The sequence below is a fragment of the Leptonychotes weddellii genome, chromosome 9 (assembly GCF_054177405.1).
Source record: "Leptonychotes weddellii isolate Sample4059 chromosome 9, ASM5417740v2, whole genome shotgun sequence".
Lineage (NCBI taxonomy): Eukaryota > Metazoa > Chordata > Mammalia > Carnivora > Phocidae > Leptonychotes > Leptonychotes weddellii.
The window spans coordinates 100,804,607-100,819,042 of NC_138377.1; the positions used below are offsets into that span (position 1 = coordinate 100,804,607).

At 46.8% G+C, this 14,436-nt stretch overlaps 1 protein-coding gene across 7 annotated transcripts in view; it reads left to right on the forward strand.

Moving 5' to 3' along the window:
- Positions 1-14,436, forward strand: part of PML (PML nuclear body scaffold) — a 40,362-nt gene that overhangs the window by 11,916 nt on the left and 14,010 nt on the right. For 6 of the 7 annotated variants that reach the window (XM_006740961.3, XM_031036313.2, XM_081831377.1 and 3 more), the window contains exons 3-4: positions 7,620-8,200; positions 9,414-9,484. In XM_006740961.3, the coding sequence (XP_006741024.1) occupies positions 7,620-8,200; positions 9,414-9,484 (652 nt within the window). Of the gene's footprint in view, positions 1-7,619; positions 8,201-9,413; positions 9,485-10,245; positions 10,594-14,436 lie in introns of those variants that run through there. The other variant, XM_081831378.1, reaches the window with a different exon arrangement.

A 14,436-nucleotide genomic window follows, 5' to 3' on the forward strand; every position in this document is an offset into this window, starting at 1 on the left:
GAGCCCGATGCGGGACTCGATCCAGGGACTCCAGGATCATGACCTGAGCCGAAGGCAGTTGCTTAACCAACTGAGCCACCCAGGTGCCCGCACTTGATACTGTTTTGAGTGTACTTGTGAGGAGCATCACTGTGGTCATCTCAGTGTTTGATGATCATCACATTTTAGAAATATCATGTTGGTGGCACTGGGAAGGGTTGATTGGAGCGACCAGAGGCAGGGAGGCCTTAGGGGACAGCGCAAAGGAGGTAAGTTGTGACTGAGGCAAGAACAAAGGTGGTAGCAATGGGAACTGATGGGACAAATTTAGGAACCGGGATTCAACCTTTACATCTAAGCGCCTTTATATCCTAGCGCCATGCCTGCATATTGTTGGTGTTTAATAATCTTTTTTTTTAAGTAACCGAAAGGAATCAACAAGAATTAATGATGAGCTGTTGAAGTTGGGGGGGGGTAGTCCCCTGGTCTCTGGCTTGAGTGGCCTTTCAGTGGTAGTGCTGTTCACCGTAAGTAGGGCAGTGATGTGGCCTCTCGGAACACTGTCTACCATGGATGTGCCAGCCCTCCGACTTGGGAGCAGGGACTGCCTAGAAACGAGTAGGGAAGGAAAAGCATCGTCATTCTTGGGTGTGAGATCGGCATAAGATGATAGTGTGAAACAGACAAGACTTTCTCCTCTCATCTTTCCCTGCTGCTTCTTTTCTAGTATCTTCCTCTCTGAGCCGTCAGGTTCTCCCTTCTCTGCCACCACCTTCTCAACCAATGAATGGTTGGAGGAGAGGAGGTCATCAGGAATAATGCTTTCACTGTCAGTATCCCAGGCTCCGCAATTACCCAGCTCCTCTCCCGGCTTCAGAAATCTTTCCTCAGCTCTGTTCCCCAGCAGAGCGCAGGAAACCAGTCTCATTAAATGCATTCATACTCCTGTGTAAATGACTGATGGGTCTCTTTACTTGCCCTCTAGCTAATCATTTGAGTCTCCAAAGGAGGCTGCTCCTTTTCCTACTCCACCAAAGTGAAAGCTCCCCGCCATTCTAGTGGAGGGAGGGTGGTAAAGGAGGGAGTTTTTCAGTTGCCATTCAGCAAAGCCGGGCCCTGCCCTGGAGTCCTGCTCTGGGGCCAGCTCTCTCCCACAGGTCCCACCTTCATAGGATTTTTGCTTTGTGCGGGTCCGAGCTCCCCTGTTTCCTAGAACAGCAGGAGTGGCATGCCGCTCTGGTCTCGGTGGGGTGTGGCTGCCCTGGGGTGGCCTGACCGCAGTGGGACTCAGTGTGATATTTCCCGCCATGTGTACATGTGTAGTTAATGCCTCCCCTTCTTTCATGGTTCCAGAATGTCCAGTGTGGACCTGGCACCGTGCGGGCGACTTCACATACACCAGCCCATCTTTGTCCTTGCAACAGTCTATGAGAGGCATCCTTACCTATCCCCATTTTATAGATGGGGAAGTTCAGACTCTACAAAGAGAATGTCATTTACTCAAGGCCTTGTCGCTGGGAATGGAAAGGCTCAGATTCAGGCCCAAGGCTGTCCACTTCCAGAAACCGTACCCTCCTGCTGTCACATGGCCTCTGGCACAGCAATTTAGACAGGCAGCTTTCGGATGGGGAGACTGAGAACCCAGGAAACATGTTGAGGCTTTTATTAAAATATCAACAACATAGTCAATTCACTGAACAGTCATAAACAGATAAGCGAAACAATCCATCTCAGGGAAGAAGACGAAGAGCTCTGTAATTCCTAGATGGAATGTTTTTTTGAGGTCTCCATTGCCTCCTATTTAAAGTCCAGGCTCCTTCACTTCGAAGTGATTATGGAAATTTTTGGAAGATCTAAATGGATGAAAAAGTAGGGAGGGAGAAAGAGAAAGAAGTTACTAACTCCCATCAATATAGACTGTTTGCTCTCCTTCTTGCAATCTCTATAATCATCTAAAACAAAATGAATAGCACGTAGCATTTCGTAACTTGCTTTTCTCATGATAGGAAGCTGTGAATGTCTTTCCAGAAGATACGTAGTTTTGAGTTTTAGGTAGTCCTATCTGTCGATTGTATGATTTCTGCCATTTCTTCAGTGGTTATAAGGTCTTTACCATCGTAAGTAAATAGTTAACTATTGTATCTTTATGGTGTCACAGTTCATACTTAACTCTGTAACCCATCAGAAATGTGTTGTACTGTGATGTATGAAGCAAGCTCTAACTTGCTTTTTGCCCCTTGGTAGCCAGTTTCCTCCATTCCAGTTGTTGAATGGAATTGTTTAATGTCTATTAGTGTGGGATGCTTTCTTTATTCCATAAACTATCACATTCTTATAGATGCCAAGGCCTATATGGTCTGTTCTCTGATCTTTCTCTTTACTCTGAGACTAGCACCACACATACTCTTTTTTTTTTTTTTTTTAAGATTTATTTATTTATTTGAGAGAGAGAGAAAGAGCACACGGTTTGGGGGGAGGAGCAGAGGGAGAGAAAGAATCTTAAGTGGGCTCCACGCCTAGTGCAGAGCCCGCCATGGGGCTCCATCTCATGACCCTGAGATCATGACCTGAGCTGAAACCAAGTTGGACGCTTAACCAACTGAGCCACCCAGGCGCCCCACACATACTCTTTTTAAAATGGTAGTTCTATCTTATGTTATCTGGCAGAGAAAATTCCCCTTCTTAACACTGATTTCCCCAAAATTTCTTAACTATTCCATCTGATTTTTTCCATCCTGTGAAATTTAGAATCAGTTGGTGAAGTTTCAAAATCTCATCTGTAATTTGATTGAAATTGCCTTAAATCTTTATATTAACTTGAGAAGAATTGATATTCATAATATTTAGCCTCTCCAATTGGGACCTTGGTACATTTTTCTGTTTTTTAGACTTTCTCTCTCAATGGAGTTTTGTCTTTTTTCCATATGTATATTTTTTGCTAGAATTATGTCAGAGGTTTTTTTTTTTTTTTAAGCATTTGAAAATTGCTGTTTGTGAATGAGAGCATGGAAGTTTTTTTCCATATTTCTCTTCGTTTGAATTGCTGGGATAGAATTAAGCAATTTTCTACTCTTAATTCTGGTGTATTCCAGCCACCTTCTGCAGCAACTTCTTATTAATTCTATGCTAGTTTAGCTCATTCTTTTGAGTAGTCCAGGAGCAAATAACTGTCATTTTGCTTTAGAGCTATTCTTCTCTTTGTCTGTGTTAAGTTCGGGCTTTTGTCATGGAGCTCCTTGTGGGCATGTGCCCACTTCACCTTGCCTCCCACCAAAGTGCCAAGCCCTCAGTTGGTTCTCAGTGAGTGTTCCTTGAGTGAGAGTGAAGGAATCCTAGGCCAAGGAACTCAGTTCTGGTCTCAGGTGGCAGCCCCTCGATGGGTCACTCCAGTTTATGGTCTGCTCCTCAGTTTTATCAGAAGGCTGGGGCTCTGATGCCGGCCAACCACCTCACAGAGATGCTGCGCATTGTCTGCTTCCAGCCAGTCGGGGAGCAGTGGCCACTTTCCCTAGGGAGACCCCATTTAGGGCAGAAAGGGCTTAGGAATAGGGCCCAGCAGAGACTGGTCAACCCAAAAGGTCTTGCTCTCCCACCAGCCAGACTACCCTAGCGTACCCCTCCCAGGCTTGAAACACTCTTTCTAAGGAAGGGAGGCTAACTTCAGACTCAGCCCCTCCCATGGGTCCAAAGCAGGGAAAGTGACAGGAGGTTTTATTTGGTTCTCCGTTTATTTCTACATGCTATATAGTTCCCCACATTTATTAGTATTCTGTTCTTTCATTTTAAAAATAGGTAATACATTCACAAGCTTCAAACATGAAAGCAATCAAAAGATTTCATTAAAACAAAAGAATATTTTAATGTAATCTCTACCCCCGATATGGGGCTCAAACTCACAATCCTGAGATCAAGAGTCACATGCTCAACTGACCGAGCCAGCCAGGCACCCCAAACATGAAAGCAATTTAAAAGGCTTACAGTGAAATGTCTCACTCCACCTCTGCCCTGCCCCATCCATACTACTTTTATTAACTTGTATGTCCTTCTAAGATGTTTTTATTCAAATACAACCAAATGTGAATATATATATATATATTTTAAAGATTTTATTTATTTATTTGACAGAGAGAAAGACAGCGAGAGCAGGAACACAAAGAGGGGGAGTGGGAGAGGGAGAAGCAGGCTTCCCGCCGAGCAGGGAGCCCGATGCGGGACTCGATCCCAGGACCCTGGGATCATGACCTGAGCCGAAGGCAGACGCTTAACGACTGAGCCACCAAGGCTCCCCAAATGTGAATATATTTTTACTTTTGTTCATTCTTACACAATAGGTGGCATCCTATTGATTTTATTTATTTATTTTTAAAAGATTATTTATTTATTTATTTGAGAGAGAGAGCATGAACAGGGGGAGGGGCAGAGAGAGAGGGAGAAGCAGGCTTCCCGCTGAGCAGGGAGCCCAATTCGGGGCTTGATCCCAGGACCCTGAGATCATGACCTGAGCCAAAGGCAGACTTAACCGAATGAGCCACCCAGGCACCCCAATTTTTTTAATTTAAAATATACATTATAATAATACAAATATTGAACACTCATCATATGCTAGTCACTAGTCTAACCTTTTATATATATTAATTCATTTAATCTTTTTATGCTCCTATTATTATCCTCATTTTGCCATGGAGATTTTTCCATTTAAAGAGCTTCCTCGATTTCTTACAGCTGCATAGCATTCCACTGTATGGAGTACATCCTAATTTATGAAACTCATTGCCTAGCCTTGTTTCTGTTCTTTGCTCTTACATACTGTGTTGCATTGTACAGATGTTATTTTGTAAGTTAGAGATAGAGCTACAGAGTAGCTACGTAGAAGAGGGATTGCTGGGTCAGAGGATAAATGCATTTGTGATTTTGATGGCTGTTGCCAAGCTGCCCTCTGCAGAGTTATTGGTTCTTTTCATATTATGTAGGACTTCTCTCATTTGATCCTCTATAGCACTCCCATATGAGTTGGGGATTATCCCTGTTATACAGATAAGAAAACTGAGGTGCAAAGAGGTTAAGTGACTTGCCAAGGGCACAGAGCCAAGGTCAGATCCACGTTTTCCCAGCTCTTTTCTCTGCTTCAGCTGACACTTACCTCAGTCCCCGGCCCCGCCTTGTGGTGATGGGTCTCTGTCACTTACATCAGATTTCCCCAGGCTGGAAGAGCTGAATGCTCTTGACCCAGTGGCAGCCCCCATGCTTCCCTCACACTCTAGACTCTCCAGGAAACCTCTCCTGGCCTGGAATAAGTCTCCTTTGTTTGATCAAGAGGTTCAAGTTCTGAGGCCTTGCCTTCTTGGTTGATTTGGGGAGGCTGAGAGCTGGCAAAGCTGAGGACTGGTGCCTGATGCCACAGTTTTGGAGTCAGGTTGCCTGGCAGGGTCTCCACTGGCTGTTCCAGGACAAGCTGATCTCAGTAACTGAGGCCAAAGGGGCTCCAGCTAAGATCCTTTCTCCTGGCCTCAGGTGGGCTGACTATCGCTGCTAATGAGAATAAATCACAGCAAACTTTCTGGGGAAGTGACTAACAGTATTTTCCTGGGAGCGTTTGAAGAGGGGGCATTGCAGGACCAGGGACTTGAGCCATACTGCCTGGAGTTTTCTGTTAGTTTCCTATTGCAGCTGTAACGAATTACCACAAATGTAGGAGCTTAACCCTTTACAAATGTATTATTACATACCTCTGGAGGTCAGAAGTCTGCATTGGGTCTCACAGAGATAAAATCGAGGTATCAGTAGGGCCATGTTCCTTCTGGAGGCTCTTGGGGAGAATCTGTTTTCTTGCCTTTTCCAGCTTCTAGACGCTGCTTGCACTCCTTGGCTCATGGCCCCCTTCCATCTTCAAAGCCAGCAGGAGAGCATCACAGGACCTCTGCTTCCATGATCACATCTTCCTGCTCACACCTGCCTGCCTCCCCTTCTTTCCTTATAAAGACCCCACCCAGATAATCCGGGATAATCTTCCCATCCCGGATCCTTAACTTAATCACATGTACTAAGTCCTTATCATCATATAACATAACATACTCAGGTTCTGGGAATTAGTACATTATTCTGCCTACTATAGTTTGCCTCTGGACTCTATCACTTACTAATTGTGTGACCTTGGACAAGTTACTGTACCTCTTGTTTAGTGTCCTCATCTTTAAAATGGGGATATAATAATTCCTACTCTGTTGGAGCGTTAGGAGGATTAAAAGGGTTGATATTTCTCAAATGCTTATAATAGTGTCTGACACATAGAAAATGCTATGGAAGTGTCTGCTAGCTAAAATATATTAAATAAATAAAAATATGCATACTCTTTGATTTAACATTCCTATTATTTGTAACCTATTTCATAGAAACAAAAGCATCCATGTGTTAGGCCACATAAAGCATTGTCCATATTGGCAAAAAGAAAAAAAAATGTACAAATAGGAAATCACTGGTGTGCCTCAATGGCTCAGTCGATTAAGTGTCTGCCTTGGCCTCAGGTCATGATTCCCCGGAGTCCTGGGATCCAGCTCCACATCGGCCTCCCTGCTCAGCAGGGAGTCTGCTTCCCCCTCTGCCTCCCACCCTGCTCGTGCTCGCTCACTCTCCCTCAAATAAATAAATAAAATCTTTAAAAATAAAAAAACAGGAAATCACTGGAATGTCCATTAACAAGAGCATGACTGGATCCGTTGTGGTACATGTGAAATTCAAAGGCGAATACATTAGATCTATACTTATTGGACCTCCAGGAATGTCCTGAACAAAAGTTAAATTAGAGGAGGAAGTTACAAAGTCATTACACATGATCTCATTCATAGCATGATCTTGTTTTGTTTTGTTTTGAAGAAAAAACATCAACCCACCAAAATTGTTGTAGATTCTTGAGCCAATTATTTAACCTCTGAATGTCTGGGTTTCTTCGCCTGTGAAAAGAGGATAAAAATAATTCTCCCCATGGAAACTCTAGGGAGCATTGCGTGGGATAAAATGTATCAAGTCCTTAAAATCCTGCAAGCAGCTGCATAGTCCGGCTATTTGTGTAAAGTGGTTTGAGCAGACAGAGTTGTGGAAGGACGCACCCAGATGCTCCTCTGGTTTCCTCGGAGGAAGGGAAAAGAAATTCAGAAGTGGTGTGAAGAGATGATTAACTTTTTGTGTATCTGTATATTGTTTCACAGAGAAGCCTAGCTGTTGTTACTTTAGTAACTTTTTTATGTGCTAATGTTTTATTGGTAGTTTGAAGACTAGCACCATAACCACAGACTTGAGGGGCGACTGAGTGGCTCAGTCGGTTAAGTCTGCTTTCAGCTCAGATCATAATCCCAGAGTCCTGGGATGGAGCCCCCCCATGGGGCTCCCTGCTCAGCGAGGAGCCTTGTTTCTCCCTCTGCGGGTCCCCCTGCTTGTGCTCGCTCTCTCTCAAATAAATAAAATCTTAAACACACACAAACCACAGACTGAATTGGGAAGAGCACGAACCTAGAAACACACCATGATTCAAAGTTTTGTAATTTCTGAAGAGGAGTTTAATTAACGAAAGTGTAAAGCGGAGGTGGGGGGAGTGGTGAGGGGGGAGCAGGAGAGCCCTAAACCAGGCCGGCCTTGTGTATCCGCAGCATCTACTGCCGAGGTTGCTCCAAACCACTGTGCTGCTCGTGCGCGCTTCTGGATAGCGGCCACAGCGAGCTCAAGTGCGACATCAGCACCGAGATCCAGCAGCGGCAGGAGGAGCTGGGCGCCATGGCGCAGGCACTGCAGGAGCAGGACCGCGCCTTCGGGTCGGCGCAGGCGCGCATGCGCTCAGCCGTCAGCCAGCTGGGCCGCATGCGGGCAGACACCGAGGAGCTGATCCACGAGCGCGTGCGCCAGCTGGTGGCTCACGTGCTGGCCCAGGAGCAAGTGCTGCTGGAGGGGGTGAACGCGCAGTACCAGCGCTGCTATGAAGAGATCGCCGGCCAGCTGGGCCACCTGGAAGCTGTGCTGCAGCGGATCCGCCTGGGAGGTTCGCTGGTGCAGAGGATGAAGCGCTACGCCTCTGACCAGGAGGTGCTGGACATGCACGCCTTCTTGCGTGAGGCGCTCAGCCGCCTGCGCCAGGAGGAGCCCCAGAACCTGCAAACCACCGTGCGCACCGACAGCTTCGACGAATTCAAAGTGCGCCTGCAGGAACTGGTCTCCTGCATCACTCAGGAGGCAGGTAAGCACCCGAGCCACCCTCGTGACCAACCCCTTTACCATTTAAGGGCTTGTGCTTTGCTCTTGCACAAGCAAGACGGGCAGAAAAAGGTCATTTACATGTGACAGGAAAGGAACCTGGGTTTTTTTTAAATTAAGTCTAGGGTTGCTCACATTGTAGATTCTAGAGTGCAGGTTATGAGGAGGAGAGTAGGCCCTGACGTGGGTCTGCAGCCTCCCAGAGGGGTCATGTTGTACTAATTTGCAAGACCCTTTGGATTAGCTGTGATCTTGTGACCCTCGGAGAAGTTAAGAAAATACAAAGCAGGGAACCAGACCCAGTATCATTTTAGCCTCAGAGGGTAACCACTCCAGGAAGTTCGCTTAAGCCCTGTGTGTAGCAACAGAGAATTCAACTGAACCTGAGGTTAGAGCAGAAGGGGGCTGAGGAAACCCCCTGGGGTGGTTGGATGGTTACCCAAAACCACACTCTGGCTCAGTGGAGGAGATACTTTGCCTCCAGCATGGCCTGTCATCTGGATCAGCTGCCCACAGCTGATAGATAAACTAGTGTGAGGATGCCCTTACCGAGAAAGGGGTGGGTGGCAACAGAATCTGAAGGTATCTGGGCAAGGGCCAGTGATGGGGGCTCCTCACTCACTCCTGCCCTCGGAGCTGAGGGATGTGGGCTCATAAAAGTATAATCCTGGAGTGGATATGGATTTGTGCCTTCTCCACCTAGGCAGTGAATGTTACTCCGTATACAGGAAATGACCCCACAGAGTTTAAACAGCTTGTCTTCGGTATCATAACTGGGCAGTGGCAGGGCAAGGAGCTCTTTTATTCTGAAGCATGAGAGATTTAGGTTAGATGTAATAGAAATCAGGCTGTGGGTCATAAGAGTATCTGAAGCTCTCACTGTATGCAGAGAAGTCAGCGAGCAACAACAACCTTAGGATTGGTTGCACTTTGCCTTGGTGGTGGCCAGGAGATGGACAGAGGGTGCCCCTGGGGTTTGCAGTTTCCTCTCTGGCTGGGTTCATGCTCACTGCAGTCAGGGGGCTCTCCTTCCAAATGACAGCCCCTCCGTGGAGCTACCCCGGTGTTCTGAGAGACCCTGAAGCCTGAGTCTCTAGGAAAAGCATCAGGGACATTTCCTCTGTCACTGTCCCATCCAAGATGCCTCTTACCAGGGATATCCCTGACCTGCCTGTGACCTTTTCTTTGTTCTCCAGATGCAGCTGTACCCAGGCGAGCCAACCCAGAGGCTGCCAGCACTCCTAGGGATTGTTTTGACATTGACTCGGTGAGATGGGTTCAGGTGTGAAGGGGAGGCGGTAGGGTTCAGCAGGTCAGACAGGTTCCCCTGTGGTGGGAAGGAAACTGAGTCTCGTTGTCCCTATGTCTGCAGGCAGTAGAGGAGGGAGAGTGCCTGAGAGGGATAGCGAGTGGCTGGACTGGAGCTTTCGGTGGGAGGGAGTAAAGGAAGGGCCGGCAAACTGGCTGGTTCTGGACTCCTAAATGCACTTGATGGGTTCAGGAAGGGATGGACAGGAGGTGAAGAAGGCAGTCACCAGTGGGTGGCCCTGACAGATGTGGTAGATGACCTCTCCCTTACCCTGTACCCCATCCCAGACATGTGAGCCTTTTCCTGGAATCACCATAGGGGCCTTCCCCTCCTCTTCCCCACACGCGGTTCTTGGGGAGGAGAATGGGGCCAGGAGTCAGACCTCAGTCCCAGCAGCTTGGGTTTCATGGGTGTGATTTCAGGACCAGCATAGGTGCAAGAACCATAGTTTCTCGGGCACCTGGGTGGCTCAGTTGGTTAAGCGACTGCCTTCGGCTCAGGTCATGATCCTGGAGTCCCGGGATCGAGTCCCACATCGGGCTCCCTGCTCAGCGAGGAGCCTGCTTCTCCCTCTGACCCTCCCCCCTCTCGTGTACTCTCTCTCATTCTCGCTCTCTCAAATAAATAAAATAAATCTTAAAAAAAAAAAAAAAAGAACCATAGTTTCTCAGGATTGGGAGGTGTCCATACGCCCTCTAATGATGGCATTCCCTCTGCAGCACCCTTGACCTGTGGCTGTCCACACACACACCTCCACGAAGAGGAAGCTCACTCATTCTTGAGACAGCCACTCCTGTCTCTGGACTGCTCTGACTTAGATTGCTGGCCAGGGGGAAAATGCAGTGGCCCTGCTTTGGCTTGCCCTCTTGGATGCTTGCATGCATGGTTCCTCTGCTTTGGGCTAAGCTTCCTGAGTTCCTTCTTGGACCAGGCGTTGTGGTCATCCAGGTTTGCATGGGCCTGCCTGTCAAGGATGTGGGCCCTGGACCCATCAACCCTCCATGGAAAGCAGGTCTTCTGGTGGTAGCGGGTCAGGCGGTGAGCCTTCCTAGCTTTGCCATATATGGCCTTTAGGAGAAAAAGATTTCAGTAGACAGAGGCAATCTGGACAGGCTTCCTGGAGGAGGCAGGATTTAGGCTCTGAGAGTTTTAGAGCTAGGAGAGAGCATGGAGTCTAACCCCCTCTTTTGCACAGGCTAAAGTTAAGGCCCAAAGAGAGGGTGACTTAACTCAGAGCCACATGACACGGCAAGCTAGGGGTAGGACTAGAAGCCAACTCCTACCTGCTTTGGGTACTGCATTCCCATATATATAGCTTGACAAGTAAAAAAGGAGAAGTAAAGTGAAAAGTAAAGTAAAAAGTAAAAAAACAAAAGTATTTTGTTTTTTGGATAAGTAATACGATCACATGGTCAGAAGTAAAAACATAGAAAGTGGTAAGTATGTCAACTATACTCCCAATTTTTAAAATGTCACTGATTTGTACACTTACAGTTTCTGCATTTCACTGTATATAAATTGTACCTAAAAAAATTTTTTTCTGATCCCCAGGTGATGATGATTTGTAGCTCAGTTGAGAATCACTGTTTTGAGGTGGGGAGGACACTCACCTACCATCTCTCCCTACCGCATTCCTCGTTTGAGGTCTCCCATTAGTCAGCATCTCAGTGATTTCTTATACAATGTAAAAAAGGCTGTAATTGTGCATAGCCCGTATTGTCGCATAATACCCTCCATGTGGCACCTTGCTGCCCCAGTCCTGCGCATACATTACCTGGATTTAACAAAAGAAAGAAAGAAAGGGATACATAATGTCTCACGCCCACCTGGTCCCTATCTTTCCACTTCTATGCCCATATACCTATCTTTATTTATTTCTTACATATCCTTCCAGAATTTCTTTGTCATTACAAGCAAATATGATTACAGGTAATTGGTTTTTCCATTCTTTTTTTGTACAAAGGTAGCATAATACCATATATTCAGAGTGTTGTGCCCAGGCTTCTTCACCCAAGGAAGTATTCTGGAATCCTCTGGAATTCTTACACTATCAGTAGGTAGGGAGTTTCCTGATGCCTTTTTGCATCTGCACAGTGGCCTATTGAATGGATGTAGCATGCTTAATTTAGCCAATTCCCTGCCAATGCATATTTAGGTGGTTTTGGTATTACAATGCAAGGATGAATGATGTCCCCATAGAAATCCTCTGAATAATTGTGTAAAGTGCCCCCAGGGTCCACGGAGCTCGGAGCACTCGGCTATCTTCCAGGTGCCAGTCGCTGGTTAATTAACAGCATTTTGCCGGGTCTTGGTCTTTACATGACCTCTCACCATCCTATCCGCTATTAAGCGGTTTGAACTTGGAGCATCAGAAGAACGTTCTTTTTTGCAAAGCCTCTTGCTTTCACTTTGGTAGTAGGCTGGAGGAGGGGACAGCTAGGCCAGTGGAGCTGGGGGAGGGGAATAGGTTTCACACTGTGAGCCCAAGGGCCCAGTGGAGCAGCTGCAGCGAGGCTGGGAGGCAGGCATGGTTAGGCTGTCCCAGGAGAAAGTCCGGTCCATCAGCTATAGCTATGCCCAGAGAAAGGCTACTCTTGGGTCCGTGCCCCTGCCTTAGGAGGTAGAAGCTGGGCTTCCGGCACCAACACTTGATCCCTCTTGAAATGGTTGGTTTACTTTCATTGCAGTCATGTGCCCACGCAGAGGCGATAAGAAGAATAGCAGTAGGCTTGACTAGGACTGCCTAGCTTAGAGGCGTTTTCTTTTTGTTTCTTCTAAGCTCTTTTTGTAATGACGTTAAAATACTTCAATGAAAAAAATAAAACATTTTAAAGTTATAAAACAACTGGAAATCAGTCATCATGATTTTTTTGTCTTTAGAGACCCCTCCTGTGTGTCCCCTGCTTCATTAACCTGGGAGTGAGGGTGTCATGGGTGGGACATGCAGAGAGAGGGACCCAAGCCCACCCGTGGGGAGTTCATAGCCCACGTGCAAAGAGGGTCTTTCACCTACCAGTGATTTGTAGATCCAGACACAAAAGGACATTTTCAGCTTTGTAAAAAAATTTTTCAGGGTGATAAAATACACATAACATAAAATTTACCTAGCAGTGGAATTGCTGGATCATATGGTAATTCTATTTTGAACGTTTTGAGAAGTCACTATGCAATTTCCCATAGTTGGCTACACCATTCTACGTTCCCACCAACAGTGGGCTCCAGTTTCTTTACATTCTCACCCACACTGTTTTCAATAATAGCCGTCCTAATGGGTGTGAGGTGGTTTCAATTTTTGACCACTACCCACTGTAAAGAAATACTATTTTATATCTAGTCTACAGTATATACGCATGCACGTACATAACTGTAGCTGAAATGGAAGTTTTGCAGGATAAATTACACTTGTTACATGGGACGTACTCTGGTATTTTCTGTTCTGTACTATTCTGCATAATATTAAAAAATGCTGGTCATGACCCACTGATTTGCTTTCATGATCCACTAATGGGTCACAGACTACAGTTTGAAAACCAGTGGTGTAGAGCACTCAGCGGAGATTGTGTACTTTCCTAGAGGCCCAGGAGATCATCTGTTTCTCCCCCCTTCCCCCAGATACACTCTGCTCTGATCCAGAGAGACAACTCTCCTTCCTTTCTGTAAAGATGTTGGAAAAAAAAAACCCAGGAGGGAAGTGGGGGGAAAGGAAGTCAGTCCATTATAGCAAATGATGTGGAAGTCCACATCCCACATCAAAGTACTCGATATTAAGAGCCCAGCCCTGGGGGGTTCCCGTCCCAGCACGGGGGGTGGGGTTGGGGGGGCTCGTGGTCATGCTAGGTTTCCCCTGCTTGCCCCTGCTCCAGCTGTGTGCGGTTCCCTTTCCTTCACTACACAGACCACTGCAGGCCCCTGCTCATGGTCGTCTACTGGGCACACACAGAGTTGGAAGCAGGAACAGCAGGCCAGGGTCCCTGGAGGAGAGCCCCAGAGTCTGGGCCTCCCCTCTCCGAGGGACACCTCCCAGGTCACTTGTCACTTATTTTCAGCAAACTGTCCAGCAGATGCAGCACCGTAGAGAAAGGTGGTGTGGAGGGGTGTAAGGGAGACAGTGACTAAAGAAAAGGGAACTTGCATTTCAGAAACACTAGATTCAAACCCCGGTCCAGGACCTTGGGAAATCAATCACTTCACCTCTCGTGCCTCTGACCCTTCTCTATAGATTGGCAATAATCACGGGATGGTCCCTATTTCTTTATAATTTTTTTTATTGCGGTAAAATTCATATAGGAAAATTCCCCATTTGAACCATCTTAGAGGGTACAGTTCAGTGACATTTAGTACGCTCACAATCTTGTACAGCCACCCCACCCACCTAGTTCCAAAATATTCCCATTATCCCGAAAGGAGATGTTGTGGCTGCCCCCCGTCTCCCCCACCCCCACCCCAGCATCCCATCTGCTCTCTCCCTATGCAGTCAACTCTTGCGGATAGTTCATATAAACGGACCCATACAACTTGTCTTCTTTTGTGGCTGGCTTTTCATTTCGTGTAGCGTGCAAGGTTCATCCAAGCTGCACGTGCAGAACTTCGTCCCTTTTTATGGCTGAGTAATGCTCTGCTGAGTGGCTGTCCCACATTTTGTTTATCCGCTCAGTGGTTGATAGACATCTGGGTTGTTTCCACCTTTGGGCTGCCATGAATATTCGCGTGCAGGTTTCCGTTTGAACATGTTTTCAGTCCTTCGGGCCTCTGCCTAGGAGTCTCATCGTTGGGTCAGTTGGAAATTCTGTGTTTAACTTTTTGAGGAGCTGCCCCTCCCTCCTTCCTTTCGGGATGGGTGTAGGAAGCACTTCGCACTGTGCCCTGCACAGCGGAGTCGTAAAAACAGTCTTTACCATCCGCAGCATCAG